At 40.4% G+C, this 27,193-nt stretch overlaps 2 protein-coding genes across 3 annotated transcripts in view; one reads left to right on the top strand and one right to left on the bottom strand.

The window, feature by feature from the left end:
* The window catches only part of TM2D1 (TM2 domain containing 1), a 148,962-nt gene that overhangs the window by 41,575 nt on the left and 80,194 nt on the right, over window positions 1-27,193 (bottom strand). The gene's annotated exons all lie outside the window — the stretch shown is intronic.
* Window positions 20,699-21,317, top strand: LOC111175885 (putative G antigen family E member 3). Its single transcript, XM_030759847.2, is given in 1 exon segment — window positions 20,699-21,317. A coding segment is annotated over 1 exon segment (342 nt). The 5' UTR covers window positions 20,699-20,783; the 3' UTR covers window positions 21,126-21,317.

The following is a 27,193-nucleotide window of genomic DNA, read 5'->3' as shown; positions in this document are numbered from 1 at the left end:
GGCAACTGCTAACAGCTATAAAAGGGGAAATTGACAGTAACACAAAAAAAGTGGGGGACTCTAACACCTCACATACACCAATCGACAGATCATCCAAACAGAAAATTAATAAGGAAACACAAGCTTTAAATGACACAATAGACCAGATAGATTTAATTGATATTTATAGGACATTCCATCCTAAAACAGCAGATTACACTTTCTTCTCAAGTGTGCTCGGACCATTCTCCAGGATAGATCACGTCTTGGGTCACAAATCAAGCCTCAGTAAGTTTAAGAAAATTGAAATCATATCAAGCATCTTTTCTGACCACAACGCTATGAGATTAGAAATGAATTACAGGGAAAAACATGTAAAAAACACAAACACATGGAGGCTAAACAATACGTTACTAAATAACCAAGAGATCACTGAAGAAATCAAAGAGGAAATCAAAAAATACCTAGAGACAAAGGACCATGAAAACACGATGAGCCAAAACCTATGGGATGCAGCAAAAGCAGTTCTAAGAGGGAAATTTATATCTATACAAGCCTACCTCAAGAAACAAGAAAAATCTCAAATCAACAATGTAACCTTAAACCTAAAGGAACTAGAGAAAGAAGAAAAAACAAAACCCAATGTTAGCAGAATGAAAGAAATCATAAAGATTAGAGCAGAAATAAATGAAATAGAAACAAAAAAACAATAGCAAATATCAATAAAACTAAAAGCTGGTTCTTTGAGAAGATAAACAAAATTGATAAACCATTAGCCAGACTCAAGAAAAACAGGGAGAGGGCTCAAATCAATAAAATTAGAAATGAAAAAGGAGAAGTTACAACAGACACCGCAGAAATACAAAGCAACCTAAGAGACTACTACAAGCAACTCTATGCCAATAAAATGGACAACCTGGAAGAAATGGACAAATTTTTAGAAAGGTATAACCTTCCAAGACTGAACCAGGAAGAAATAGAAACTATGAACATAACAAGTAATGAAATTGAAACTGTGATTTAAAATCTTTCAACAAATAAATGTCCAGGACCAGATGGCTTCACAGGTGAATTCTATCAAACATTTAGAGAAGAGCTAACACCCATCCTTCTCAAACTCTTCCAAAAAATTGCAGAGCAAGGGACACTCCCAAACTCATTCTATGAGGCCACCATCACCCTGATACCAAAACCAGACAAAGATACTACAAAAAAAGAAAATTACAGACCAATATCACTGATAAATATAGATGCAAAACTCCTCAACTAAATACTAGCAAACAGAATCCAACAACATATTAAAAGGATCATACACGATGATCAAGTGGGATTTATCTCAGGGATGCAAGGATTCTTCAATATACGCAAATCAAACAACGTGATACACCATATTAAAAAACTGAAGAAGAAAAACCATATGATCAACTCAACAGATGCAGAAAAAGCTTTTGACAAAATTCAACACCAATTTATGATAAAAACTCTCCAGAAAGTGGGCATAGAGGGAACCTACGTCAACATAATAAAGGCCATATACGACAAACCCACAGCAAACATCATTCTCAATGGTGAAAAACTGAAAGCATTTCCTCTAAGATCAGGAACAAGAGAAGGATGTCCACTCTTACCACTATTACTCAACATAGTTTTGGAAGTACTAACCATGGAAATCAGAGAAGAAAATGAACTAAAATTAATACACTTTTGAAAAGAAGAAGTAAAACTGTCATTGTTTGCAGATGACATGATGCTATACATAGAGAATCCTAAAGATGCCAGGAGAAAACTACTAGAGCTAATCAATGAATTTGGTAAAGTTGCAGGATACAAAATTAATGCACAGAAATCTCTTGTATTCCTATATAATAATGATGAAAAATCTGAAAGAGAAATTAAGGAAACACTCCCATTTACCATTGCAAGAAAAAGAAGAAAATACCTAGGAATAAACCTACCTAGGGAGACAAAAGACCTTTATGCAGAATATTATAAGAACTGATGAAAGAAATTAAAGATGATACCAACACATGGAGAGATATGCCATGTTCTTGGGTTGGAAGAATTAATATTGTGAAAATGATATACTACCTGAAGCAATCTACAGATTCAATGCAATCCCTATCAAATGACCAATGGCATTTTTTTTACAGAACTAGAACAAAAAGTCTTAAAATTTGTATGGAGACACAAAAGATCCCGAATAGCAAAAGCAGTCTTGAGGGAAAAAAGTGGAATTGGAGGAATCAGACTCCCTAACTTCAGACTATACTACAAAGCTACAGCAATCAAGACAATATGGTACTGGCACAAAAACAGAAATATAGATCAATGGAACAAGATAGAAAGCCCAGAGATAAACCCATACACCTATGGTCAACTAGTCTATGGCAAAGGAGGCAAGGATATACAATGGAGAAAAGACAGTCTCTTCAATAAGTGGTGCTGGGAAAACTGGACAGCTACATGTAAAAGAATGAAATTAAAACACTCCCTAACACCATACACAAAAATAAACTCAAAATGGATTAGAGACCTAAATGTAAGACCAGACACTAAAAACCTCTTAGAGGAAAACATAGGAAGAACACTCTTTGACATAAATCACAGCAAGATCATGTTTGATCCACCTCCTAGAGTAAAGGAAATAAAAACAAAAATAAACAAATGGAACCTAATGAAACTTAAGCTTTTGCACAGCAAAGGAAACTATAAACAAAATGAAAAGACAACCCTCAGAATGGGATAAAATATTTGCAAATGAATCAATGGACATAGGGTTGATCTCCAAAATATATAAACAGCTCATGAAGCTCAATATTAAAAAAAAAAAAACCAATCAAAAAATGGGCAGAAAACCTAAATAGACAGTTCTCCAAAGAAGACATATAGATGGCCAAGAAGCACATGAAAAGCTGCTCAATATCACTAATTATTAGAAAAATGAAAATCAAAACTACAATGAGGTATCACCTCACACCAGTTAGAATGGGCATCATCAGAAAATATACAAACAAGAAATGCTGGAGAGGGTGTGGAGAAAAGGGAACCCTCCTGAACTGTTGGTGAGAATGTAAATTGATACAGCCAGTATGGAGAACAGTATGGAGGTTCCTTAAAAAACTAAAAATAGAACTACCATACTACCCAGCAATCCCACTACTGGGCATATACCCAGAGAAAATCCTAATCCAAAAAGACACATGTACTACAATCTTCACTGCAGCAGTATTTACAATAGCCAGGTCATGGAAGCAACCTAAATGCCCATCGACAGACGGCTGGATAAAGAAGATGTGGTACATACATATATACAATGGAACACTACTCAGCCATAAAAAGAACGAAATTGGGACATTTGTAGAGACGTGGAGGGACCTAGAGACTGTCATACGGAGTGAAGTAAGTCAGAAAGAGAAAAACAAATATTGTATATTAATGCATATATGTGGAACCTAGAAAAATGGTACAGATGACCGGTTTGCAGGGCAGAAATTGAGACACAGATGTAGAGAACCAATGTATGGACACACCAAGGGGGGAAAGCGGCAGGGGGTGGGGGTAAAAAAAAAAAAAAGGATCCAGCATGCCACAACTAAGACCTGATGCAGCCAAAAATAATTAAATAAATAAATAGAAAGAAAATAGGATGTTAAGTAACCCATGGCATGCAGTGGCATTCACAATTAATGAAATTACATACCATCTATGGTTGATTATGATGAAGTGTCTACACAAGCACTAAGACATATTCTAGTAAAATTATTGAAATTTAAGGAAAAAAATCTTTCCACCATCTCGGCAGAAAGCATATATGACTTATAAGGGAAAAAATGATATTATCATCAGATTTTTCAACAGCAACATTTTATGCCAGAAGAAACTTGAGAAACAGACTTAAAATGCTCAAAGGAAGAAAATGTGAGCCAAAGATTTTTATATATAGTAAAACTGACCTACAGTTATAAAAGGTGCAGACTGTTATCAACATGCAAGAACTTGAGGAATATTGTTTTTATGAGCCCTTCCTAGAAATTCTACTTGAGCTGCCCTGAACAATATGGTAGCCACTAGGCACATGTGACTATTTAAATTTTAATTTGAATGAATTACATGAAGTAAAAGTAAAAATTCAACTCTTCTTTTAAACTAGCTACATTTCAAGTGCTCAAGAACTGTGTGTGACTATAATATTGGATTGTGCAAATATACAACATTTCCATTGTCATGGAAAATTCTATGGGATGGTGCTGTCTTAGCCAATGAGCTTCAGGCAACCAAAATGACTTGGGAATCATTGACATAAAGACCAATTGTGGGTATTAAATAAATAGTTAACTGAATAAATAAGACTAAATGAGGCTTAAAAGGGAGAGGTTATGGTATATAAAACCTGCATAATTTGACAAGCTACATATAGTAAAAATGGGTGAGATGGAAATAGTTTATGCAAAATAAAATATTTTTAAGTTATATTCTCAGTATTAATAATTACTGGTGGTAGTATTACTATTGCTATTCTGAGACTATTGTATATGTAATGTGGGACAAAGCAGATGAATAATTATGGGATATTCTAATTCTATCATGTCTTTGAAAACCAGGATTCCAGTGTGGAAGAAGGAGATGCAGATGTAATACAGAGGAGGTTAAGTGGAAGATCCTATAGCCTGAATTTAAATTGGAAATATTAGAATGAACTAGAACCCATGACTGACTTAGTAATAATGGGAATCCCTATGGCCCTGACTGTGGTTTTGAACTACCATTTCAAGATGATACAAATAGATGGAGAGATATACCATGTTCTTGGAATGGAAGAATCAACATTGTGAAAATGACTGTACTACCCAAAGCAATCTACACATTCAATGCAATCCCTATCAAACTACCAATGGCATTTTTCACAGAACTAGAACAAAACATTTCATAATTTGTATGGAAACACAAAAGATCCCAAATAGCCAAAGCAATCTTGAGAAAGAAAAACAGAGCTGGAGGAATCAGGCTCCCTGACTTCAGACTATACTACAAAGCTACAGTAATCAAGACAGTATAGTACTGGCACAAAAACAGAAATATAGATCAATGGAACAGTTTAGAAAGCCCAGAGATAAACCCACGCACATATGGTTACCTTATTTTTGATAAAGGAAGCAAGAATATACAATGGAGAAAAGAGAGCCACTTCAATAAGTGGTGCTGGGAAAACTGGACAGCTGCATGTAAAAGAATGAAACTAGAACACTCCCTTACACCATACACAAAAAATAAACTGAAAATGGTTTAAAGACCTAAATGTAAGGCCAGACACTATAAAACTCTTAGAGGAAAACATAGGCAGAACACTCTATGATATAAATCACAGCAAGATCCTTTTTGACCCACCTCCTAGAGAAATGGATATAAAAACAAAAATAAACAAATGGGACTAATGAAACTGAAAAGCTTTTGCACAGCGAAGGAAACCATAAACAACACCAAAAGACAACCCTCAGAATGGGAGAAAATATTTACAAATGAAGCAACTGACAAAGGATTAACTTCCAAAATTTATAAGCAGCTCATGCAGCTCAATATCAAAAAAACAAACAACCCAATCCAAAAATGGGCAGAAGAACTAAATAGACATTTCTCCAAAGAAGATATACAGATTGCCAACAAACACATGAAAGGCTACTCAACATGACTAATAATTAGAGAAATGCAAATCAAAACTACAGTGAGATATCACCTCACACCAGTCAGAATGGCCATCATCAAAAATTCTACAAACAAGAAATGCTGGAGAGGGTGTGGAGAAAAAGGAACCCTCTTGCACTGTTGGTGGGACTGGGTAAATTGATACAACCACAATGGAGAACAGTATGGAGGTTCCTTAAAAATCTAAAAATAGAACTACCATATGACCCAGCAATCCCACTACTGGGCATATACCCTGAGAAAACCATAATTCAAAAATAGTCATGTACCACAATGTTCATTGCAGCTCTATTTACAATAGCCAGGACATGGAAGCAACCTATGTGTCCATGGACAGATGAATGGATAAAGAAAATGTGGCACAAAATATACAATGGAATATTACTCAGCCATAAAAAGAAACGATATTGAGTTATTTGTAGTGAGGTGGATGGACATAGAGTCTGTCATACAGAGTGAAGTAAGTCAGAAAGTGAAAAACAAATACCGTATGCTAACACATATATATGGAATCTAAAAAAAAAAAAAAAGAGTTCTGAAGAACCTAGGGGCAGGACAGGAATAAAGACTCAGACCTAGAGAATGGGCTTGAGGACACGGGGAAGGGGAAGGGGAAGCTGGGACGAAGTGAGAGAGTGGCATGGACATATATACACTACCAAATGTAAAATAGATAGCTAGTGGAAAGTAGCCACATAGCACAGGGAGATCAGCTCTGTGCTTTGTGACCACCTAGAGGGGTGGGATAGGGAGGGTGGGAGGGAGATGCAAGAGGGAGGAGATATGGGGATATATGTATATGTATAGCTGATTCACTTTGTTATAAAGCAGAAACTAACCCACCATTGTAAAGCAATTATACTCCAGTAAAGATGTTAAAAAAAAAAAAAGAAGAAGAAGAAACCAGGGGGAATTCTCCAGCAGTCCAGCGGTTAGGACTCCGTGCTTTCACTGCCAAGGGTGCAGGCTCAATCCCTGGTGGGGGAACTAATATCCTGCAAGCTGCACGGCATGGCCAAATTTAAAAAAGAATAAAACGAAGAGGGAGAAGGAGAAGGAGAAGGAAAAGGTGAAGATGAAGAAGAAGAATAAGGAGAAGAAACCAGTGATTTGGGGAGAAATTACTGATTCCAGGTCTGGGGTAGGATATATACAAGATGTGCCTGGAACATCATAACATACCAGATAGCAAGGAAGCTCTCAAAGACCACACGGGTCATGTCAAAAAGACTCAGAAGCCAACTTAAAGAGGCTGCTATTGGCCGATGGGAAATTTTCAGTTTCAATAAAAATTGCAATAGATCGGAACTCCTCAACTATGTTTATTTTTTTAATAAATTTATTTATTTTTGGCTGCATTGGGTCTTCATTGCTGCGCTTGGGCCTTCTTTTTAGTTGTAGCGAGCAGGGGCTACCCTTTGTTGTGGTGCTCGGGCTTCTCATTGCAGTGGCTTCTCTTGTTGAGGAGCACGGGCTCTAGGCGCACGGGCTTCGGTAGTTGTGGCACCCGGGCTTAGTTGCTCCGTAGCATGTGATATCTTCCCGGACCAGGGCTCGAACCCGTGTCTCTTGCATTGGTAGGTGGATTCTGAACCACTGCACCATCAGGGAAGCCCCTCAAATATGTTTAAATCCATGAGTTATTTATAATAGTAGTAAATGAAAAATCAACTTATTAGTCACCTTCTGAGGATGAAAAGGAACTCAACATACTTCCTTGAGAACTGGATAAATGAAAGGAAAGAATCAAGTATGTATCTTGCTTATTCTACATGAATAGGCTAACCAGTTAATACACATGGGCAAGTGTCCCTTTATAAAATTATTCCAGCTAATATGAAAACAAAATGATAAAATATCACAATTTTGAAACCTCCAATAAGTAAGTAGTTATAGGCCTTGAGCTTCACCTGCAATTGAAATCATAAAAAAGTGAAAATAAGATATATATTATTGTGTCTTCTAATGAAAGAACAAAACATCACCTATAGTATTGCCAAAGTGATTGAATCTGAGTCCAATCAGGCCTCTAGATCCAGCTGCTAATTTGCAGGAAATACAAAGGGGGAAGAAGCATGTTAAATTGCTCCACGAGGACACAATAAAAAAAAAAAAATCCAGACTTTGGGAAACTCTACGGTTCCAACGGGCTGGGATAAATTGCAAAACTTCCAAATAGGCATGATAAAACTGTAATATTTAAGAATGCACACTTAGGTGACAAAAGCATAAGAATTCAAGGAAGTGATGACTACATAGAAGTCAGGATGGTCCTTACTTTTGAAGGGAGGAAGAGGGCTGTGATTGGGATGAGGCAGCTGTAGATGCTTCTGGGATGACTGGCCAAGTTCTATTTCTTGAGTCATGTGTTGGTTACAAAGATGTTCACCTTAAAGTAATTCAATAAACTATTTCAAAAATAAGATTTGAAAGATGCTGGGTGGTGATTTTTAACATAGCCCCGTCTAATTCACCACTATAGCCATGGCAGAAGATGTATGGGTTTTGGAGAATGACAATGGATTCTCTTAAATTTAGTCATTTGGCAGCACTTCAAATGCAATTTCTTTTTCAAAGATGATCTCTTTACTGGAGCAAATCAGCGCAGACCCTGGCGTTTGGTATGCAGTTATCAGTTGGATAAATTTTTCATTCTCTATACCAGTAAGCAGAGAATATCAAAAGAGTTTGATTCATCTGTCAGGAAAGCAGTTCACCAGTACTGTTTTACCTCAGGGCTGTAGCAACTCTGACCCTCTGTCAAAATGTAGTTAACAGGACACTGATTGCCTCACCATCCCACTGGACAACACGGTAGTTCAGCACATTGATGATATCATATTCTTAAGACATAGTAAATAAGAAGCAGCTGTAATCCTAGACTCTTTGATAAAACACCTGTGCATGAAAGAGTGTGAGACAAACCTCATAAAAATCCAGGGCTCTGTCACCTCAGTATAGAGATGCTTAGAAGGTCTCTTCTTTAGAGGAAACTCATAACACATTTGGATAAACTGCTGGACACATTTACTAAGTAAGACCTAAGGACTGTCAACTTTGATTAGGTCCCAGAGCAAGCTATGATTCTCCAGCTGGTCCAGGTTGAGAAGCAAGCAGCTTGGACATATGGTGTAGCAGAATCATGGTGCTCAAAGTGTGTATGGCTGACGAGGAAACTAGACAGATAGTGCCAATAGAAGAATCAGAATACAAGCCCCTAGGGCTTGGGGCAAAGCCACCTACTCTTCCACAAGTACGTAGTCTCTTTTTGAGAAACATCTCCTGGCTGGTAGAGACTGAATGCTTGGCCATGAGACACCAAAGAACCATGTGACCTGAGCTGCCCCTTATCAACTGTGTACTGTCTAATTCATCAAACCATAAAAGTGGGCATACATTGTAAGAGTCCAAAATCAAGAGGAAGTGTTAAATACGAGATTTTACTAAGGCAGGTGGTAAAGGCAGTGTAAGCTCCTGCATGGGCGGGTCAACAACACTCCCCACGCACGTACTCCAGTGGTACTGCCACCTCTTCTTCAACTCATTCGAATAGCTTTGTAGGACGTTGCTTATGAAAAGTGACCTGAAGAAGCCAAAAACATCTGCAGGAATATGAACTAGTTAAAAGTGGACTGTGGAAACAGTGTGACCTACTTAAGGACAATGAGGAAAGAATTCTTGCAGCAGGCAGAAACTCAAGCAGCACATATCATTGCCCCTTTGCCTGGAAGGAAAAAGAAGGGGTACAGATCTCTAGAAATTTGTGGGTAGTACTAAATTGTTTAGCTAGATGGTCATAGACTTGGGTGGAACAAGATTGGAGGGTTGGTAAAACAAGGATGAATGGGAGACCTCACAGAATGGCCCCAGAAGGTGAGACTGTTTGTGTTCTATGGGGATGCTCATCAGAGGGCACCCCACTGCAGAGAAGGCTCTCAATAACAGTAGAGAAAGATGATCTGATCTGTGAATATCAGCCAGCATCTTTCCTAGTAATGCCAGAGTTTGCTCGATGCGTACAAGAATAAAGTAATTGCCCTAGTGACAGAGACAGTTGTTATGTATGGGTCCAATAACGGAGAAAGACTTCTCACCATGTTGGATCTGGATGGCACTGCTCACTCTTCCAACAGTGGAGTCCCAAGCTTAGCCCCCTATCTGATACCATACTCTGGAAAGATCAGATAATTACCTGGCGGCAGATTAATTGGACCACTGCATAATGGAGGGGGCAACAATTTGTCCTCACTGGAACAGAAATTTGTTCTAGGTATTGTTTTACCTTTCCTGCCTGCAGTATGTAAGTATGTAAGTATGTAAGAGTATGGAGGTATCATCACCATACTCTACCTCAAGAAGAATAATTAGTGATGTAGAAAGGAGAGATTAGAGATGGGAAGATCAAGTACCAATACCATTTAAAAAAAACAAAAGCTACTCAAAGTCAGGTTATATCTGCCATGTGCTATCACAATCTCTGTAATTCCCCTGCTGTAGCACTTTTCATGCTTCATTACAACAAAAACTCATGAGAGCAGGGTGGTGCCTATGTTGCTCTCCATCATATTTCCAGCACCTAGCACTGTGCCTGGGACATCACAGAGCTCGACAGATATGTGTTAAATGTTTGTTGAATGTCTTCTACACTTTAATATTTATCAAAATGCCTTAAAAGTATATTGGCCAAAGTAGGTGCTAAACAGACATTTGTTAAGTGAAAAAAAAATTATGCTCAACTAGATCAGAAGCCAACCAACACCAGCCTGTGGGCCAAATCCAGCCTGCCACCTGTTATTGTATGGCCCATGAACACAGAATAATTTTTACATTTTTAGAGGGTTGGAAAAAACTAAAAGAAGAATAATATTTCATGACACATGAAAGGTATGTAAAATTCAGATTTCAGTGTCCATAGATAAAGTTTTATTGGAGTACAGCCATGCTCATTTTTGTACATGTTGTCTGTGGTGCTTTCATGCTACCGCTTGAGTAGTTGTGACGGAGAACATATGTCCTGCAAAGCTGAGAGTATTTATTATCTGGCCCTTTACAGGAACAGTTTGCTGACCCCTGCACCAGACCTTGCAAAGTACAGAGCACACCAGTTTTTCAGACACTGGTTAATACGGTGCTTGGCACCTTCCTTGGCAGAGAACCACTGCTTCACTTCAATTTCTTCTAAAGAAAACAAACTGTGTTTCTTATACTTCATGGCTTCAGGGTGAGGCTTGTTCCAAGACTTGCCAGAGCCCTTAGACCCCTTCGTGCTATATTTGAAACACGAGATATATAGTAGCCAGGGGAGATAAATACACAGAGAGACATGGAAGGAGAGCCATAGAGAACATCAGAGGAAGAGACTTTGGCACACTGGCTCTGTAAGGGAAGCTTTACTCCCTGTCAGAATCGTTTCAGAACTGTGTAATGTGGCCTTTTCCAAAGCTTCATTCTATTTTTATTACAGTAAAATGTTTATTGTGATTGCTGAGAGAATTGCTGTCTTAAAACTGATGTTTTCTATGGTAGAGTTTGACCTGTATTTGCTGAAGCTATGTTTTAAAATAATACACTGAAGTTTATGAAGGAAACGTTGACTCTTCCCAAAGACAGAAACTAAAGAGTTTCTTTTCCTGAAATAATGATTTCATTAAATTAGAAAAGTGGACATATCTTTGTTATTTAACTTCTTCCTCACTCTCTATAAAATGCATGCCTCCATTTTATCTACTATTTATCTAGAATAACCACATGCTAGTAACTGACTTCCCTTTATTTTGCACTACACTCCAGCAATTCTTTATCATTTAAGTTTAATACAGGCAGGCAGAGCCTGATCCCGATTAGAATGACAAGGACTATTTCCTTAATTACTGTACATAGATAATAGCATTTATTCTGGCAATTCCCATGCTATTCAATCAGGCAAGATTCAATACAAAAAAAAGAAGAAGGAAGAGAAGGAGAAGGAGACGCTGATTTGAAAAAAATCAGACATTTGTTAAGCGAAAAAAAATTATGCAGTCACATTCTATTTTTTAAAGTTTACAGCTCTCAGGGAGCACTTCTTATTGGAAGTTCTATTTAAAAATTACGGAAGGGGCTTCCCTGGTGGCGCAGTGGTTGAGAGTCCGCCTGCCGATGCAGGGGACACGGGTTCCTGCCCCGGTCCGGGAGGATCTCACATGCCGCGGAGCGGCTGGGCCCGTGAGCCATGGCTGCCGAGCCTGCGCGTCCGGAGCCTGTGCTCCGCAATGGGAGAGGCCACAACAGTGAGAGGCCCGCGTACCGCAAAAAAAAAAAAAAAAAAAAAAAAAAAACAAAGACAAAAAATCTGATGGAAATAGGAAAAAAAAAATGATTATTTGTTAATTCTGAGTGGTGGGTACAAGGTTGTCTGAAGTTTGCTCTATTTTCCTATATTTGGAATGCTTCATAATTTTTTTAAATTGTTTTTCTATGGGAAAAAAAGAAAGCTAAAGGAATTCCCAGGTGCTCAAATTCTAAATGAAGAAGGGGAAAATTGCACAGCTTTTTTCTTTTTCAGGGGTAGTAAGTTGAAGAAAACTCTGAACTGCCATTGCATTGGAGGGACAGTGATCTAGGGGGTCCCTGGGAGCAATATTCCTATTCCAGTGAAGGAGGTGAGCCAAGATACTTATAAGCTCTAGAGAACCTTTAACACAGGAAGCTATTTATCATAACAAGCTTGGTTGATACTGTTCCCATACTGAACCAATTAGGTTCGCCTATTTCGTCATACTTCATAACTTGGGATGATAGGTTTCCAAGTATGGTACAGCGTAGTAATTGAATTTTGATCAAACACACATGGCCCATAACCCAGTATGTGAAATTTTCAGAACAGTTCACAGCTTTTAAATATCCAGTCAACATGTTGCCAAAAGTACAGGATGTACTTGATGCAAGGGGGAGAGAAAGGGGAGGGCTGAATCTTGGTAGAGCTGTAAAACAAATATTTTTGTTCTTGTTCTCTTCTTATTTTTCAAATGGCAGTGGAGAAAGACCATGGGATATCATATCATAACTCAAGTCTTCCCCTTGCTTGCTCCGTGTGCATAAACAGCTTTGAGTCTCACTACAGATTACCATTTATTTTTTTGCATGAAACTGTTTTCATGTCACAGGCCTGTTACACATGACTTGTTACATTTCTCGTTGCAGCACTAGCCAGAGCATTTCTTGACAACCTACTATATGTCAGGCACTGGGTATACAGGTCAACTCTTTTGAATAAAGAGACGCGATCCCTGTTTTCATGTGATCTACTGTGGATGGGGAGATAAACATAAAATAAATAAAAACATCTGTAATTTTATCACTGTAACCTGTGATCCTTAACATGAAGGAAAAACAAGGCACCAGGAGGGACAAATAGTGGGTACCTAATGTATCCAGGAGAGAGGAAGAGGGGAGGAGAAGCAGGGAGCACATCTCCAAGAAAGTGCCATTGAAATTGATTTCTGAAAGACGAGTGATCCAAGAGAGAGAATGAGTATTCCCAGGAGAAGTAAGCACAGGGATAAGCTTTGAAGTAGGCAGGACTCTGGCAAGTTCAAGGACCTGAAGGCTAGTATATTCAGTGAGAAAGAGGCTCAAAAGATAGGCGGGAGCCAGACCACACCAGGCCATATAAAGGATTATGCTAAGTGCAGCCATTGAAAAGTGGCTGGCCAGGGAGTGACATGACGGGAGTCAGGCAAGACAAGAAGCAGAAAGACTAACTAGAAGGCCTTGGCAATTGTCCAGGTGGGAAGTGATAGTGGCTTGGAATGGCTCAATGGCAGAGATGAAGAACAGTGGACAAATCTGAGAGATATTTTGGAGAAGTGACATGACTTGGAGATAACTGGATGTGGGAAGTGATGGAGAAGGAGGTTTCAAGGACATTTCCAGGTTTCTGGCTTGAGCAACTTAATGAATAAAGTCTAATAAATAACAACTACTTAGTATAACTCATAAGGCTACATTTAATGATAGAACTCCATCATTCTTACAAGCTCCTGTATCTGTGGTGATATTCTGCTCTCACCACAGACACCACAGATTTTGTAGGAACAGATGCGTTAATCAGATGGTGGGGATGTAGAAATTTCCCACCTACATGCATATCAAACTTTCCTTACCATAAGCAGAAGAATGTCTCTGAGATATTAAAATCAGACTTTAACATAAACCTAGAATTTTTACTCTCAGCTCTACAGACGCAGTCATAGATGTCTGGCCGTTGAAATAGAAGAAACTGAAAGGAAACAAATTTCCCCTTTGAAAATGTTTTAAAACCATGTCTTTATTCATTCACGAGATTTTTCTCCTGAGCATTTTTAGTGTGAGAGGTATGAGGTAAATAAGACGTATTCCCTGTCTTAGCAAAGAGTATATTCTATCAGGGGAGAAAGAGGCATAAAAAATATGCATAATACAGTGTAGTATGTTACATAGATCAAGCAATAGAATTATACTAAACAGACCACAGAATGATTAATTCTACGGGGGGACTGGCACAGGGGCATGGCTATGAAAGACTTCAGAGGGTTGCATTTGAGAAGTCTTGAAAGACAAGAGTTTGCTAAGTAGAGCAGTGGATGGGGGAGAAATTCCAAGAGGAGGTAACAGCACAAGCCAAGGCATGAGGGTCCTAAAGAGGACGGAGTACCCAGAGCTAGAGTCCTCAGGGTGAAACCATAGGGTGTCTGACCCAGTCTGGAAAAGTCATCCTTCCATTACGAAGTCTGAAAAACACTACCAGTCTAGTCCGATTTATCTGCTCTCATTTGACCCAGGGAGAGAATTCTCTTTTGTGTGGGCCCCAACCAACAAAGACCTCTTACTGTGACTACTGCCTGAAGATTGCCCATGTTTATGTATTGAGATGAGTGGTCCTCTCTCCCACAGTCATAATCAGTCCCATCACAGGGCCAAGGCTACAGGACGCGTAGCCTCGAAAGTGCCTAGAAAGATGTGACCGTCAGGCTTCCCTGGTAGTCCGGTGGTTAGGAATCCGAGCCTCCACTTAAGGGGGCATGGGTTCAATCCCTGACTAAGATTCCCTCATGCCGTGTGGCCAAAAAAAAAGAAAAGAAAGAAAGAAAGAAAGATGTGGCCATGGCCCAAGGTAATGCTTCTGTGGACTGGAGAATACAGACAATAGAATGGCTGTGACTTCTAGTCTCAGTCTGGCTAATTGGTACAGCTGTCCCTACACAACAGTCAGATGTAGTGAGTGACCGCCACCAAAAAAAAATGTGTGTGTGTGTGTTTGTGTGTGATCTTTAAATTTTAATAGCTATTCAGACAGTCCTTAGAGAGAGAATTGGCAGCTTGGACCTGGAGGCTGCTCCCCCCACCTGTCTCCAGGCACCGCAAACACAGCTGTGTAAGAAGGAGACAAAGCTTCCAAGGAAAGAAATGGTACAGTCTGGGGGGGAACAAACAATGGAAGCGCCTTTCTCACAAACCCACTTGGGACAAGGCCTGTCTAGCAACAACAAAAATTAGCAAGAAGGATATGATCAGGATTTTTTTTTTTTTTTTTTTAAGAAAAAAAATTCACCGTGAAGTAAGATCATTCAAGACCCAACTCAGCGGCCACTTTAAAACCATTTTTTAAGGATGAGACAGATCACACCATTCAAGTTGAGGGGAGAACAAGGTAGCACGTGTTTCTGGCAAGTTTCACATTCAGGTGCTGTCCGCGCAGGGAGATGAAATGGAAAGACGATTTATGCTCTGTCATAGAACTCGGAGTTCCCCACACGAAACGCAGGAGTCCCTGGGAAAGTGCCTAGAAACTTCTTTATCTGGATTTCTCCAGGCTGCAAAGCGCAGGCATTTTTAAAGTTCAACTCTTTAGGAAAAAGTCAGCAGAGGCAAGATTTCCACAGATGTTAACAGTTCTAGAGTGGTCAGGGGGCTGCGGCTCTCCGAAGAAAGGGAAATTCGAAGAGGGAAAGAAGTCGTTTTGGAAGAAGAAAACCCAAGCAAGGAGGTATTTTCGGTATCATTTAAATCACAAAATAGCACGAATGCGGTCTCTGCCTGTGCGCTACCCAAACGTCGAGCTGAATACCACTGAACGCTGGTTTGAAAATTTCCATTTTTGTAATTTGCTTTCCTTTGTTAAGCCAAGACTTGAGAGAAACCTGGCAGCCGTCTCCAAAGTCTGGCACGATTTCCCCTCCGACGCACTCGGTTGGTGGGGATGTGGAAGGGACCGCACAAGAGAGGAGAGAGAGGGAAGGAGGTGGATTGAGAAGTGCCCGCCGGGGGCTGCGGAGGGAGCGGGCCGCAGCCTCTCAGTCAGGGGGTTTGGCTCCACCTACAGGAAGCCGAAAGCACTCGAAGCAGATCCCTCTGCTGCCACGGAAACCAGGGGTGTCCGCGACTTGGGCAACTGCTGGAGAATTTTCCAGCCAGTGGGAAAGGGGTGTAAGGAGCTGGCGGTAAGGAGTCGGGAGGTAGGGATCTCCATCACCAGGTCCACAGCGGCATATCAGATTCAGCACAGGGGTTCGTATTTGGAGGAAAAAAGACTCCATGCCTCCTCCTGTAACCTATGATTGATTTCACTGGTTACATGTAAGCCCCATTTGAGGACAAGGGCAGTTCCTATTCCCAGTCCAGGCCCATGACATAGCCAGTGTGCTCAACTGCTCAATGAACAAATGAATCTAACCCACTGGATAAACACTCGGTTAAACAACAGCGATCTAGTGTGATAACAATTGTATACCCCCCACCCCCACCCCAGGTATATTTATGAGTTATCAGGCATTTTGTTAATGACTGTAATTGCTTTAAAAAAAAATCCTGCACCATCTACACTATTCCAGTGTTCTACCTCCAATATGGGTAGCACTAATTAAGTACCACTCATTTCATCTGATGCCCTGAATTTGAAATGAGTAAACAGAGGCTTGGAGAGGTTTTTTTTCCCTGGGTCAACCAGTTTGTTGGTGATAGAACTGGTTCGGGGCTAAATTTTCCTGACCTTCTCTCTGGTGTTTGTTTTCTAAGGCAAGAGAATTATTCTGCCGGACTGTGGATTGACCTGCACGGATACGCTTAGCCGATTGGCTCGCTCAGGCGGAAATTGGCTTCCCCACCTGCCTGTTGTCCTGTCCCTCAGCTTCTGTCTCGGCTTCTGCTAGAGGCCAAGGCAGCCACTCATGCTGCTTTACTCCAAAAATCAAGTGCTCCTGGAGCTGGTGCCCAGTGGTTGCTAAACTTATGAATCCATTTTTTTTTAAAGCCTAAAGGACAGAATCTTTGAGCTTGCAGATTTGTAAGCTACAAACAGGCAGGTGCTGTGTTTTAGCAAACCAGGTGTCTTATATCCAATATCTAGCACATCTACTTATCCAAAGTGCTTAATAAGCAGTTATTGAATTTCCCAATGATAGTTATAGACGAAGATAATATTTACCAATTGAAAAAGAATTTTTGCTGTAGGCAGTTAGCACTCAGTTTCCAAATTTAAAAAAAGTGAAGATTCTTCCTGTAAATGAGACTCCATTTGCATTGTGTCAGATAAATGATGATGTAGTGAAAGTTGGAGATCAGAAGATCCAGATTCTAACCACAAGCCATCTATAAGATGGAAATAAATAATACTGTCATGACCTCCAAAAGGATTAGACATGAATCATTATTACAATAATAATCACAGTATTAATAATAGTTTTTTGTGCTATTATTAAGTGCTTACTACATTCCAGGCTCTCTATTAACCATTTTAAGTGCATTATCTAATTTATTCTTATAGCAACCCCATGAGGGTGACAATTATTATGCCCGTTTTACAGAATGAGAGAACAGAAGCTCATAAACATTAAGGTACTCACCTACAGTGACACAGTGGTGAGGCCAGTATTGGAACCGAACTCCTACCTGACTCCACACTCCTAAATGTTATGTTACACAATAGATACCTATTGGCTGATTCCATTCAAATCTCTATCTCTAGTTCTTAGTTCTCATGGGAACTCTATACTTTTATTTCCAATTACTGAAATAATATCATTAATTGTATGTTCCACTACTGTTTAAATTTAGAAGGACCTAAGCCAAACTCCTTCTTTTCTTTCATAAGCATTTACTCAGAGCCATCCATATTCAGGCCTCCAAGCTTGGTCTAAGGCAATGGTTCTCAACTGTGGGGGGGAGGGTTTGCCCTCCAGGGGACATCTGGCAATGTCTGGAGACAACTCTGGTTGTCACAACCAGGGGTGGGGGGATGCTATTGGCATCTAGTGAGTGGAGGCCAGGGATGCTGCTAAACAGCCTACAGTGCACGTGACGTTCCGCCACGACAAAGAATTATGTAGCCCAAAATGTCAACAGAAGTGAGGTTGAGAAACCTTGGCTCAGGAATATGGAGATGAATCAGGCAGATATCATCAGTAATCACCTGCTATGGGAGATGTGTGTATAAATTTGAGGCACAAAGTTTATGCAGATTCTTGTGTCGTGACAAAGGATAAGTGCCCCAAAGCTCATAAAGAGTTATGGGGTTTACTAGGGGCTGGGGAAGGCTTGGTGGAGGAGGTGGCACTTGAGCCAAGTGCAAAGAAGAGAGGAGATCTGGATTCTGGATAAAAGGACAGTGTGCAGGGTGTGGGTGTATGTAAGGAGGTTATTTTAATTGAAGTGGAGGAGGTGTGAAGAGGTGTAGTGGAGAAAAGGAGGTAATGTTTTGTTGGGGCCAGATCAAAGCGCCTTGAGTGCAAAGACGAGGACTTCAGACTTCAGTTGTAAGTAATGGGAAGCCATCTAACATTTTCACATGGGGGAATAATGTGATCAAAATGTTCTGGGGGGATGAATCTAGCAGCTGAATGGAAATGGATTGCAGAGAATAAGAAGCCGGAGGCAGGAAGACATGTTAAAACACTACTATCACATGTCTTGCTATTAAAAGGAAACCACTTAGCTCTTTTCGTTTTTATTAGTAGCAACCAATAACTGAGTGATTATTGTGATTCAAAGCCAAACACTATATATACAATCTTACTTAGTGCTGCCCTCTGTCACAAGGATCTCCCCATTTTACAGATAAGGGGATGGTCAGAGTGGATAAAAAGTGGCAGGGCCAGGATCTGGCTACCAAAGCCTGTGCTCCTAACTGCTTTGTGTGCTGGGTACAAGGTTGGGATTCTTAACCTCTTGACCAACCCAGACTGTCCTTTCTAAGGCAGACAATAAAACAAGCCAGCCCAGGCCCCACTGGGAATGGGAAGGTCTAGGACAAACAGCCTCAAGAAATCTGCTTCTTCTTGGCAGACAGAGCTGACGGTAGGGAGAAAGGGGGTGTTTCTCTGGGCTAATTTTGGGGGCATGGGGAGCATAGGCATACGCCTTATTACAAACACACCTACAGGATAGATTCCTTTAATTTATTTGGAGGTAAATTGGTAAACCTCCGGGGGGGATGGTAAATGAGAGCAAAAATGGGAACGTCTGAAGCAAAGATCAAGCTTCTCATGTCAGGCATCTCTTGGCTGATGAGGTAGCAAGCAGAAGACATGAAGTGGGGGATAGAAAGGCTGTGACTCAGAAATTCCTTGTTTACTTGGCTCCTGAATAGATTGCTAACTGGATCCAGGTGTGTGCTCTGGTTTTGTTTTAGAGCCTCTTCGCCACAGGCAGGGAAGGAGAGGAAAGGTGTGAACCATATCCGTAGACAGAGTGGGTGGCAGCATTAGAATTGGTGGAGGTGCTGACAGAGGCATGGCCATATATACTAGCTGGCTATGTGGGCTTTTGGTGACCTGCAACTAGAGTGTCTTTGGTCACCCAGGGCATCAACTTTTGTCATGAAAAAAGATTCATAGCAGGAAGTTAGAGAAGGATACGACCAAAATGGTGGCCACCACCGAGTAGCCAAGGACCAGTAGGTAGAGTACATATGAGAACATCCTTGAAAACTTCCAGGTCTACCTGGAAGGAACTGAGATGGTGGAAACTCTCACAGAGCAGGCAGGGGAAGAGTCAGAGAGACTTTGATGGCCTTTGATGGCCGTTCATTTCACGGTGACTCTCCATCGCAGGATAATCTTTAAACTATTTTGGAAAGTTTGTGATCTACAATTTAAAGGTCAAAGGCTCCAGGATTCCAGAGTTCCAGTTCTTCTTTCTAAAGTCCCACAGTGTTAAACAAACATAAATTCTTGCCACAATCGCTTAGATTTGACAGCTTAATAAATAGATTAAAAAAAAAATTCAAGACACAATCTCCTCTCTAGACCAAAACTCCTGAAGGTCAAAGATTGAATCTGCACCATCAAACTCAAGAGGTGCTCAAGAAGTATCTGCTGAGTTTAACTCAGTGCAATGTTCTCCTGAAACATCAAGAGTATTCACTAGACGCAATAATATAATTTTTAAATCCAAATTTTATTTTCACCTCATAAAAAAAAGCCTAACCTTATGTATCAATATGCCTGTTTTCACAAAGCCTTTGCCCACAGTCTGTAAGTTGTCCTAATACTAAGACCAAATGACAAAAAGCAAATGTGTTTTCCCTGGAGAAAATCTGGAAGAGGCAATTATACTAGACATACTACTCAGAAGGATCTGTTTCAGTGTTTTTGCTTTTGTAAGTAGCATCATTAGGCCTCTTCAAACCAAACAGTGTCCTGAGAAAAGAGTGAAAGCCAGAAAGCAAAGTTCTCTAGCCCCTAGAGAGCTAAATAGCTCTAGCCTCTCCATTTTGTTACCCTACATGGGATGTTCCATATGGAGATGACGAATGAGACTCAAAGCACAGCTCTCTGGGCTTGAGGGTCTCACACAACTGAAAATGTCCCTGGTCATTTCACACACACCCCGCCCTTCAAACCAGCTACCTTGAATCCAATCTGGTGGATGATGTATTACTTAACCTTGAAGTACCATGTTAGCTTCAAGTTTTTATTGAGTACTTACCATGCATATGGTGCAGACTTAGAAGATACAGAGGTAAGAAAAAAGACCAACAGCAGCTGTGCAGGGCAGATCGTGTTCCTGCCATTTGGATTCTTCCTTGCTGAATGAAACTCAGCCAATAGATCCTCATAGCAATACTCCTGGGAGTTAAGTTGGGAAATATGAGTGGGCATGTCAGAACAAGATCCAAATCTGCAGGAAGAAGAAATGATGGAGAGTCTTCCCAGCCAGTTAGACCTCTGGTTGCTCAGCAGCCCAGTGATAAACAACCTCAACTAGAAGAACCACAAACTGAGAGTCAGGATATTATACCTGCTTATGACATTGAAGATGAAGGAGCATCTGTAGCTCAAAGGGCTGATATGGAAGCTGATCAGTAGAAACTGGTTCTCTTGAAGACTGTGGATGAGCCTGGAGGTGGTCCTGATGTCAAGAAGGAGATTCTACCAAGTCTAGAGCCTGTTAAAATGCCAGAAGCTGGTGAAGGACAACCACAGATTTAAACAGAGACAGACTGAAGCCAAGCATGCTGTCCTTGTGTTGGAAATTTGACTGCTAACCATCTCTCAATAAAGTTTTACAACTTAAAATAAAAGGAAAAAAAGGCCAAAATAGGACCCTGGCCCCCAAAGTTTGGCTTATAAGCTAGTTGAAGAAAACACAGTGAATATGGATGAATAGAAGAAAATATTCGTTCCTCAGACACTTACTGAGTGCCTTCTTTGAGCCAGGCTCTGTGCCAGACAACAGGGGTACCAAGGCTGAATCGGTTCCATTTTGTTCAGTTCAACACTTGTTATTCATTCAGCAGGTATTTATTGAATGTATTTGTAGTAGACCACTGCTTTTCAAGCCTTAATGTGTATGGAGATCACCTGGAGATTCTGATTCCAAAGGTCTGGGGTAAGGCTTGAGATTCTACATCTCCAGCAAGCTCCCAGGGAATGCCAGTGCTGTTTGTCCCTGAACTACTCTTTGAATAGTAAAGGACCATACAATGTTTTAGTCCTTTGCTATACCGGGGAAAATAAGATAGCCATGGCCCCTGCCCTGATGAAGCTGATATTCTAACAATGAATATAAATATTAAACAAGGACTCACAGTGAAATACAATATTAATGGATGTTCAAAGTCTTTGGGGGAGCATTTTGTGAGGGGACCTAATTTCACCTAGGAATCAAAAAGAAAAAAAAAAAGCTTTCCTGAGAAAGTGATGTTTAAGCTGATAGGAATTTGCAAACAATAAAGGAGGAAGAATATTTCAGGTAGAGGGAACAGCATGTTTGAAGGCCTGGAGGTGAGAGAAAGCTTAGATATTCAACAAATATTTTGAGTTTTACCATTTCCAGGCTCTGAGTGTAAGACCCTGCCCTGGACAAAAGCACAGTGGGAGAAACGGACATGGAAACAGATGACTTCAAAACAATGCAGCAAGAGTTCTAACAGTGGTGAGCACAGGGTGCCAGAGGAGTACTGAAGAGGATTTCCTAACCCAGCCCAGGAGAGAGAACATTTGAACGGAACCCTTGCAGATGAGTGGGAATAAGGCAAGAGAAAAACATGTGGCAAGGTGGGAGATCTGGTCCTTGCTGCTGAGGACGCACAGTCTTGTGGGGTAGTTGGCAAGTTGTGTTATATGATCCTGATTTTAATACAATTTAATCATTGTCTGGGAATAGTGCCTGGCACATAGTAGGCACTCATTAAATATGTATTGAAAGGATGAATATCTAAATGCCATGTAAGTGATAGACTCAGGATGTCCTAGACATAATTGGGTACTAAGTTGTTACCAACTCCAAGTGCCCTAAGAGTTCAGAGCACTAGGGTGTGAACAAGAACTGGGCTTGAAGGAAGGTTAGAATCTGTGGGATGTAGGGGAGATCAGTAGACATCCATCCTGAAAAGGAAAAACTACCGGTTCACTGCTGGGAGTAAAGGATTAAAAAAAGAAAAGGGGGCTTCCCTGGTGGCGCAGTGGTTGAGAGTCCGCCTGCTGATGCAGGGGACACAGGTTTGTGCCCCGGTCTGGGAAGATCCCACATGCCACGGAGCGGCTGGGCCCGTGAGCCATGGTCACTGAGCCTGCACGTCCGGAGCCTGTGCTCCGCAAAGGGAGAGGCCACAACAGTGAGAGGCCCGCGTACCGCAAAAAAAAAAAAAAAAAGCACAGAGCAGGGTTTCTTAATCCAGGGCCCATGGAGCTTCTGGGGCATCTGTGAAGCCCCAAAGATTATATAGGTGAATATATATGTAGGACTATTTTTCTGGGCAAAGAGACTAGAACTTCATCAGATGGTCAAAGGAGTCCAGTGACCATTATTAGGTTAGGACCCTTGGGGAGAGAACAGGTAGCCTATTCTAGGTAGCCTCTGAACCACTTACTGATTACAAATAATTGTGTCAATGGAATTCCAACACAGAAAACCTTGGTCTGAGTGTGCTGGATGGTTGCAGCACTGCCTTTGAGTGGCATTTTAGCAATGTCCTTGCTGCTACTTATCTATCCAGACTTGTCCACATCGTCAGGGTATCCTCAGCAGCTGAAGGAGGTGCCTCCTTCCAAAGGCTATTTATATGCACCCAAGTCCTTCCCCTTAATGAGTTTCCAGAGGGGACAATGGCCTCTTGTTAGATTGTCAACTGTTGACATTTCTCTGATCTTTTCTCACAGTTTCCGTTGAGCAGCAGTTGCTGCAGCCTCCTGAACATCGAACAGGCAATTAATTGGTACAGATTTAATAAATGTATTAGAGGAGGAAGCTGCATGTTTATGGACCACGTTCATGGTCATGCATACTGGACAAGGCATTTTTCCACCAACCTACTTATGCTACCACAGTGAACACAAAATTTACATATCTGGAAGAAAACAGTATTTTTCTGAAACATTAATAATAAATGCAGGAAATTTGTCTGTTATGGGTAAACGTCTCCATAGCTTAACTTTGCACCATTCTTTTTTGGTTAAAAATATCTACAGTGTTGTCCCTTACCATCTTCCTTCTAAAATATACTGGTAATTGAAATGGCCCTTCTTTCATCAAGAACTGGGGTTTTGCAAAATAGCAATGAGCAATCCCTCTGTTTGAGGATGCAGGCAATGTTTAAAGTTCTTAGAATAAAATAACCTTAGAGTAGAAACCTTAGCAACCAGGTTGTACTAATAGAAGTATAATGTTCAAAATGAGGGCAGCGATAGTCCCTGTCTCCCCAGGGCTAGACATACCACGTAAGAAATATTTTTTATTCAGTACTTAATGCTACATTAGAAGAGGCATAGCAATAGGCACATGAAGCTGGTGATCTTGAAATGAAGGCGAATGGCAGTAGCTAACATTCTCAGAGTCCTTACTAAGGGCTGGGCGCTGTGCTTTGCATTGTACATTTAATCTTCACAACCACCCTACTATTATACTACTATTAATAGTAGGGCACTACAATTATTATCTCCATTTTACAAATGAAGAAACTCAGGTCATGTAGATAGTAAGTGGTGGAGCCAGCATGACACTTGTTCTTTCTGACTCCAGTGGACCCTCAGCGTAGGCAGTTGGTGTATTTTCATTTAATCTTGCTAGAGATGATTGGTAATCATGAAAATAAAATCATTGCCACTGTGTGTGTGTGTGTGTGTGTGTGTGTGTGTGTGTATTAGTCGTTTCACCAGTCAGTACATACACACTGTGAGGGCAGTGACCATATTAATTATGCACATATTTACTTCTAAGGTTTAGCACAGAGCTGGGCACAAGGTAGGTCTTTCTTACATCTTTTACTGAATAAAATAACTAATTTCAACTATCACCCTGATACCAAAACCAGACAAAGATGTCACAAAAAAAGAAAACTAGAGGCCAATATCACTGATGAACATAGATGCACAAATCCTCAACAAAATACTAGCAAACAGAATCCAACAGCACATTAAAAGAATCATACACCATGATCAAGAGGGGTTTATCCCAGGAATGCAAGGATTCTTCAATATATGCATATCAAACAATGTGATACATCATATTAACAAATTGAAAGAGAAAAAACATATGATCATCTCAGTAGATGCAGAAAAAGCTTTTGACAAAATTCAACACCCATTTATGATAAAAACCCTCCAGAAAGTAGGCATAGAGGGAAATTACCTCAACATAATAAAGGCCATATACGACAAAGCCACAGCAAACATCATTCTCAATGGCGAAAAACTGAAAACATTTCCTCTAAAACCAGGAACAAAACAACGTAGTCCACTCTCACCACTATATTCAATACAGTTTTGGAAGTTTTAGCCACAGCAGTCAGACAAGAAAAAGAAATAAAAGAAATTCAAATCAGAAAAGAAGTAAAGCTGTCACTGTTTGCAGATGACATGATACTATACTTAGAGAATCCTAAAGGTGCTACCAGAAAACTACTAGAGCTAACCACTGAATCTGGTAAAGTTTCAGGAAACAAAATTAACGCACAGAAATCTCCTGCATTCCTATACACTAATGATGAAAAATGTGAAAGAGAAATTAAGAAAACACTCCCATTTACCGTTGCAAAAAAAAGAATAAAATACCTAGGAATAAATCTACCTAGGAGAAAAAAGACTTGTATGCAGAAAACTATAAGACAATGATGAAAGAAATTAAAGATGATACAAACAGATGGAGAGATATACCATGTTCTTGGACTGGAAGAATCAACATTGTGAAAATGACTATAATACCCAAGGCAATTTACAGATTCAGTGCAATCCCTATCAAACTACCAATGGCATTTTTCACAGAACTAGAACAAAACATTTCACAATTTGTATGGAAACTCAAAAGACCCCGAATAGCCAAAGCAATCTTGAGAAAGAAAAACGGAGCTGGAGGAATCAGGCTTCCTGACTTCAGACTATACTACAAAGCTACAGTAATCAAGACAGTATGGTACTGGCACAAAAACAGAAATAGAAATCAATGGAACAGGACAGAAACCCAGAGATAATCCCACGCACATATGGTCACCTTATCTTTGATAAAGGAGGCAAGAATATACAATGGAGAAAAGACAGCCCCTTCCATAAGTGGTGCTGGGAAAACTGGACAGCTGCATGTAAAAGAATGAAACTAGAACACTCCCTTACACCATACACAAAAATAAACTCAAAATGGATTAAAGACCTAAATGTAAGGCCAGACACTATAAAACTCTTAGAGGAAAACATAGGAAGAACACTCTATGACATAAATCACAGCAAGATTTTTTTTTTTTTTTTGGCAGTACTCAGGCCTCTCACTGCTGCGGCCTCTCCCATTGCGGAGCACAGGCTCCGGACGCACAGGCTCAGCGGCCATGGCTCACGGGCCCAGCCACTCCACGGCATGTGGGATCCTCCCAGACTGGGACACAAACCCGTGTCCCCTGCATCGGCAGACGGACCCCCAATCACTGCGTCACCAGGGAAGCCCCAGCAAGATCTTTTTTGACCCACCTCCTAAAGAAATGGAAATAAAAACAAAAATAAATAAATGGGACCTAATGAAACTTCAAAGCTTTTGCACAGCAAAGGAAACCAGAAACAAGACGAAAAGACAACTCTCAGAATGGGAGAAAATATTTGCAAACAAAGCAACTGACAAAGGATTAGTCTCCAAAATATACAAGCAGCTCAGTATCAAAAAAACAAACAACCCAATGCAAAAATGGGCAGAAGGCCTAAATAGACGTTTCTCCAAAGAAGATATACAGATTGCCAACAAACACACGAAAGGATGCTCAACATCACTAATCATTAGGGAAATGCAAATCAAAACTACAATGAGGTATCACCTCACACCAGTCAGAATGGCCATCATCAAAAAATCTACAAACAATAAATGCTGGAGAGGGTGTGGAGAAAAGGGAACCCTCTTGCACTGTTGGTGGGAATGTAAATTGATACAGCCACTATAGAGAACAGTATGGAGGTTCCTTAAAAAACTAAAAATATAACTACCATATGACCCAGCAATCCCACTACTGGGCATATACCCTGAGAAAACCATAATTCAAAAAGAGTCATGTACCACAATGTTCATCGCAGCACTATTTACAATAACCAGGACATGGAAACAACCTAAATGTTCACTGACAGATGAATGAATAAAGATATGGCATATATAAACAATGGAATATTACTCAGCCATAAAAAGAAATGAAATTGAGTTATTTGCAGTGAGGTGGATGGACCGAGAGTCTGTCATACAGAGTGAAGTAAGTCAGAAAGAGAAAAACAAATACCGTGTGCTAACACAAATATATGGAATCTTAAAAAAAAAAAAAAGGTTCTGATGAAACTAGGGGCAGGACAGGAATAGGGACGCATACATAGAGAATGGACTTGAGGACAAGGGGAGGGGAAAGGGTAAGCTGGGACAAAGTGAGAGAGTAGCATTAACATATATACACTACCAAATGTAAAACAGATAACTAATGGGAAGCAGCTGCATAGCACAGGGAGATCAGCTCAGTGCTTTGTGACCACCTAGAGGGGTGGGTTAGGGCGGGTGGGAGAGATATGCAAGAGGGAGGGGATATGGGGATATATGTATACAT

Source organism: Delphinapterus leucas, chromosome 1 (assembly GCF_059928025.1).
Source record: "Delphinapterus leucas isolate spDelLeu-1000000601 "Yukka" chromosome 1, BTC_Dleu_Yukka2, whole genome shotgun sequence".
Lineage (NCBI taxonomy): Eukaryota > Metazoa > Chordata > Mammalia > Artiodactyla > Monodontidae > Delphinapterus > Delphinapterus leucas.
Note: the sequence above shows the minus strand (reverse complement) of the source record. Positions and strands in the feature narration are given on the sequence as shown.